At 40.5% G+C, this 6,281-nt stretch overlaps 1 protein-coding gene across 4 annotated transcripts in view; it reads right to left on the minus strand.

Moving 5' to 3' along the window:
* The window catches only part of ARMC1 (armadillo repeat containing 1), a 34,078-nt gene extending 28,257 nt beyond the window's left edge, over nt 1-5,821 (minus strand). The window contains exons 1-2 of one of the 4 annotated variants that reach the window (XM_051771320.1): nt 5,628-5,821; nt 2,913-3,115 (exon numbers count right to left, since the gene is read on the minus strand). In XM_051771320.1, coding sequence (XP_051627280.1) covers nt 2,913-3,104 — 192 coding nt within the window. In that variant the 5' untranslated portion in view covers nt 3,105-3,115; nt 5,628-5,821. Of the gene's footprint in view, nt 1-2,912; nt 3,119-5,627 lie in introns of all 4 variants that reach the window. The other 3 variants (XM_051771290.1, XM_051771301.1, XM_051771309.1) reach the window with 3 other exon arrangements.
* Between the last annotated feature and the right edge of the window lie 460 nt (nt 5,822-6,281).

Consider the following 6,281-nt stretch of genomic DNA (forward strand, 5'->3'; position numbering starts at 1 on the left):
TCTGGCATGATAAAAACTTTAGAAGTGATTTTTGTTATTTCCTGATGTGGATCAGTATCAATAGTTGCAGTCTATAAATGTTGTATATGCATTTATTATCTTACTTTTCAACTATGGGAAAATACCTAAATAATAGCTCTGAACTAACTTGCATGCTATGAAATGTATCCTTATTGGTGGAATAGGTTTCATATTTTTATTAGTCTCTGGCAATGTAGTAAGGGTGCAATCCAGTTGGACAAAGAAAAACCTATTCCCTTAACAGCTGATTTTTTGAGTCAAAAACACAGGCAGTCTCTTTTCCACCTGTTACATACTCTTACCTCACACATGTAACTTCCCTTAAAATAACACCAAACACAAAGTAGTGACACCAACTTAAGCGACCCAACTTTTCAACATATGGAAGTTCCTATTCCCCCTGCCCCCCATGGGAGATACAAAGGTCTGAACCTTCCAAGAAGTGAGATCATTTTTACTTATTAAACCCAGTATACTGAAAGCACAGGGAAGCATACTGTTATGAACTTTGGCTCAACCTTTGTTCAGCTAAACACATACCTATGTTACCTTTAAGGCTCACAAGTAAGTTCATCATACTCAACAGGAATATCTCCATACTTCAATACAGAACATACTGTTCTCAATTTTAATAACAGAAGGTATCTTCGATGGTTTTAAGTGAAATTTTAAGGTAGTTTCTTAACTTTAGAGTCCTATTTTTTAATATTTTAGTCCAAATTTAAGAGGAAAAGAAAGCAGTATTGTCCAGGTTACTTCTGATCTTTTTAAATTAAATCATTCCAAAACTCTTAGCATTTGAAGTGTATCATAAAAAATTCCTGAAATCAAGATTAGAGAAAACTATAGAAAATATATATCACTTCTTGATCAGACAGAAGAAAAGACTGAGTTGTAACTGCACAGGGGGAGGAAAACACCTTCCCTGAAAGATTCTATAACATACCAAAAAAGTTAAATAGGCAATTATTATGATTCATAGAGACTATTATAATTTCACAGTTAGAGAAATCCCAGAACAGCATAATAAGAAATTGAAAATCAGTGCTGTATATCCTTTTATAAGATATAAACTTGATGAAAGATCATTACATTTAATGATTCCCATCCAAAGGGAAGCACCTTTTGACTAATGGGATGACTAGAAAAACAAAACCAAAAGACTTTTCAGAATAGAAAAATACACAACATGAAATCTAAAAAGTTATCAGTGAAGATATTAAAAGCTACAGAACCTAAGCAGTTCAAGAACTCATGAACACAAGGAGTCTGGGTAGCAGACCAAAGCATGTTTGGTCAGCAAACTGATCCATTTCTCATTGTAGCCAGGGTCCTGGGATCTAGCATGGTCTCCTCTAAATCCCAATTTTTAATACACTGTAACCGTACGTTATTCCTAAATGGAACAACCCAGCTGTCCCCCAATCTCACCCAACGAGCTGTCCTTACAACACAACTTGAGCACTGTCTGGGGCTGTGGAACCACACTGCAAACTGCATTAGTCCTCTTCACTCTGACAAAGCCAGTCTTTTTTATGTAGAGTTAGGTTTTGTAACATGAGCACAGACTGATTTCTGAATCTCATGCAGGCTGTGAGAATACACAGCCCAATGGAACAAAGGAAGGAAAAAGACATCCAAACAAGATCTTCTTTTAAGAACAGAACCTAAGGAAACCACACTGGAAAGAAAACCAATGCAACATATTCCCAAGTACAGTAAACTCAAAGTTCTCTTACTGAAGAACATTATAATCTGACAAGTGCTAGAACAAGGCTAATATAAAAAACACTTAGCAGGATACAGGTTTTCTGAATTATGGGACCTTATTCCCGAAACCTGGAAGAATATCAGAGTCACTAAGGTAATTCTAAGAAGTCTACTAATATCTACTATGACAGCAACCCAAATGAAGAATAAAAAATCATGGTACAGACATGTCTCAGTGACATAAAGAATAATGTTTACTTGCATGTAAAAGTCAGAGCTCTTTGTTCTTTCACATTATTTACAATTCAATAAGGACATAAAAATGGAAAAAAAAGAGCACCACATAAACTTCAGTAACTTAAAATCTTAAAAGTCTAATTCAATTCTTCAAATAACTCAGTTTTGACTTTCATTTGTCTCACTTCTAAGCAATAAATGCACTTTAAATTAGTATTCAGATTCAGCATAAGAAACTGGGACTTCAGTGTTCATGACTTAGAATGAGAAGAAACAGATGAAAGCTGGAACAAGTTGTATTAGATATCGATAGATTTTGGGTTGGCTGGTTCTTTGGGTTTTGAGAGGGTTTTGTTTGTTTTTAATAACATGAGAGTGGTCAAATGATAGAACAGGGTGCCAGAGAGGTTATTAAATCTCCATCCATCAAGGTGTTCAAAATCAAACAGGCACAGCCTTGAGCTGTGATTTTAGTGCACTTAATTTGGACATGGGATTGTACTACATAACCTCTGGAGGTTGTTTCTAACTTAAATTACCCTATGATATGGGGTTTTTTTGTTTTTTACACCATGAATGTCAAATCACTGTGTGTATTTACCAAGCTCCATGACTACATCTTTAGAAAGAGATTTAAGGGTCCTTACCTCCCTCCACACAAAAAGTGAAATAGCTGTATTAGGGAAAAAATGCAAAGTGAATTAACATATTGAAAAGGTCAGCCCTGGAATAACGTGTCATTGCTAAAAATTTTCTGAAATACACGTTTTTTAAAAAAACACATATAACAAATATCAACATAACATAAAGCCAGGTGTTTTTTTTTTCCTTGTTTAACCAAACTGTTAAAACGGTTTTGTTTATAAACTGTTTGTTTAAACAACTTGTTTAACAAAGTTTGAAAATGCCCTACCAACATACAAATTCATCCCCAGAGTACTTACTAGTAAAGCTGAATGAACAACTGGAGGGTTCGGATGGTCCAAAAACAGAATAAGACCTGGCAGGCATCCTTGATCCTGAACAATGGCCCGTCTGTTCAAGGGATCAGCTGCTAGATCTCGGAGTTGGTTAACTACAGAGAGGGCATCAGGCTCCTCACTCATAGCAGAATTCATTGTTTCTGCACCATGCATACAAAATACACCTGCTGGTAAAAAAAACCTGTATTACTACTACCACAATACTTACCCTCAACTAAAACACAGATAAGAAAAAAGAACAAAGGCATTGATTAGTTCTAAGCAAAAAAAAGTATACAAGAAACAAGGACTAGAATTCATAAAACACGGATGGAATTGATCTTGAATGGATCTTGAAACTTGTAAACTAGAAATCTAAACTTCCTATGCAAAGAACAGGTATGTTTGGTTAATAAGATTTTTATTTGTTTCTTATATGTTATTTCAGACCTGTCAGCCTCTATTAGAGCACATTTGTATTTTTTACACTATTGACAAATGCTTCCAGGAAATCCAGAGTTTTTTCACAAGGCGCCCTAGAAGTCTGCAAACATACTTCTGTGTAAACACATGCAAATTCAGAATACGCATTTTCAGAGTAGCTTTGGCAATCCACAAATTTTACACTAAAATCAAACAGAAAAGTCAGCAAAATACTAACATGTCATCAAGAACAGCGAATGTAAAACGTTACTCTGCACATACATATATATATATAAAATAACTGCTGTAATGCCATATTCAAAGGCAAAAACGGTTTTAGAGGCTGGGTTTGGGGTGATTTTTTCCCTTTTCACTGTCAATACAAGAAGAGAGAGCAGGTCACGCCTTGATCCAGCTGAAGCCCAGGCCACCAGATCATATTCAAAGGATACGCGTGTTAGCTTGAGAGTATTGGATTTCACAGTTGTTTAATAATAACTACTTAACAAGCAACAAAAGCATAAGCTTACTCAGAGAAAATACTGTATCTTGGAGCAAAAAACTAGTTTGTCTCCTCAGATTGATTATGTGTCTCTGAAACTACTAAACACTAACTGTGGTTCTGGTTGTTCCAAACTACCAGCTCATCCAAGTAACTTATTTTAAGGCATAAAAGTGCAAGTAAATAAATATGTCTTGGTAATTTGTTAAATATCTCGTTTTCCCCGATTAAAAATAAAACAAATTAAATTTGTAACATCATTTTAACATCTCTTGGCATCATATGTCAACCAACTACTACTGTACAAACATTATGTATAGTTTTTTCTCACCGAAGGTTGGCCTTTCAGCAACATAAATTAATCACACTCATCAAAAAAAAACCGAGCCATAAACATGCGTTTGGATTATGATAACTTCTGACATTTTCACATAGAAAAAATACTGTTAATCTCCAAGTCACTGCTTCTTCCTTCAGGAAAGACAGTGCTAAAGTGAAAAGTACATGCCAATGATTAGTCTTCAGGGTATTTTTCTTGACTATCACAAGTCCAAGAGAGATCAACTGGGAGATACAGCAGCACAATCAACAGAAAAGTTTGTATTTCCAAAGAAAACAATTCTAAATTAAAAAAAAAAAAACAAAACCACAAACAAAACAAAAAACAAAGCAACTCTCTTTAATATTATTACTTTACGATGTTCACGAAGGAATTTATTCAAAACTTAAAAATCAAGTCAGTTGTGGAGCTGATGCCAACCACAGTCTGAGTTCAAATTCTGCATTCCAAGCACCAGATCATCCCCACAACTCTTTCTATCCTGATCATCTTTTATCTTTTGCTTTCTAATCTTCTAAGAAAAAAAAAAAAAGAAACCAGATTTTACCCCCTCCTAAATTAGGCCACACTCATCTGAAGGGAACCTACAAGACAGCTGAAGATGAACTTTTTACAAGAGCATATAGTGATATGACAAGAAGGAATGATTTCAAACTGAAAGAGAGTAGGTTTAGATCAGATATGGGAAAGAAATCCTTTGCTGTGAGGATGGTGAGGCACTGAAACAGGTTGCCTAGAGAAGTTGTGGATGCTCCATCCCTATAAGTGTTCAAGGCCAGGTTGGATGGAGCTCTGAGTCTAGTGGAAGGTGTCCCTGCTCACAGCAGAGGGGTTGGAACCAGAGGACCTTTAAGGTCCCTTCCAATCCAAATCATTCTGTGGTTTTATGTTCTCCCAGACCCTTCTCCATCCCCTCTCAGCCACAACTGCGGGGATATCTTAAGTTCTCACCATGACCTGCAACAACCAATTTTATGAAAACTCGCTTCCTCCACCCCCGCCGGCGTTTTTTTATTAAAAACATTAAGCTGTTTTATAAGTTCTAAGAAGTTACTTAGAATTTAGGAGCCTGGCAGAGCAGTGAGCCAGGTGCTGGCTCATCTCCCCTCCTCGTAGCTCTGAGATCAAACCCCGGCACAAGCACTGCAGCTCTCTCTCTCTCTGCTGCTCTGTGCCCCCGTCGGAGCGGCCCCAGGGAGGCACCTCCGCAGCCCGCACCCGCTGCCAGCGCCCCCTGAGCGCCCGAGCCCACGGCCCGGCGGCGAACAGGCTCCGCAGCTCAGCTCCCGGGCCCCGCGCCCGGTGGAGGCTCAGCCCCGCAGGCCCCGGACACCGCGAGCTCCGGGAGCGCGGAGGGAGCCTCGGCTGGACCTGCCGCGCCCCCGCGGCCCTTACCCGGAGCGGCCTGTTCCCCTCCCCGGCAGGGCCCTACCGTCGCAGAAGCAGTCCCCGGGCGGCAGAACAGCTCAGCCCCGCGCCCCCATGTCCCGCGGAGCGGCGCGGCCTGCGGAGAGCGGCGGTGAAGCCCGGAAAGAACAGCGGAATCAGCAACGGGAAGAGCGGCGCGACCAGACTCACCGCACCGCCCGCCGGGCCCGCTCTGACCCGGCACCGCGCAACACCGCGCGGCGCGATTGGCCCAGGACCGGTAGCGGCTCTCCCCCAATCTCTGCGCGCTTTGCTCCTGGCGGGGCGCGATGTACGACGGGACTTGTAGTCCGGAAGTAGTAGTCCTGACCACCCCACCCGACCGGCAGTAAGGGAGCGGCGGCCCCGCAGGTCCGTTTGGGTTTTTTTTTCCATAGGCAGTCACCTCCAGAAGCTGATTTTACTGCTCAAGTAAAGCGTAGGGTGTACTGTAAAACAATATAGTATGAACCACACCCGATGCTGCATGGGAGACGCAGTGCCGACTCCCCGCTTGGAAATCCGAAGCGGGTAGTCCCTACTCTATGAGACCCTGACAATTAAATTTGTTTTAAGATAGAATCAAGGAATCGTCAAGGCTGCATCGGGTCCAGCATCTGGATCCTTTATTGAAGGTTTCGGTCCCCGTGCCCTCCAAGTTTCAAAGGTTTTCCATTTC

This window comes from Manacus candei, unplaced genomic scaffold (genome assembly GCF_025592945.1).
Source record: "Manacus candei isolate 608988 ecotype Guabito, Panama unplaced genomic scaffold, ASM2559294v1 h1tg000008l, whole genome shotgun sequence".
Lineage (NCBI taxonomy): Eukaryota > Metazoa > Chordata > Aves > Passeriformes > Pipridae > Manacus > Manacus candei.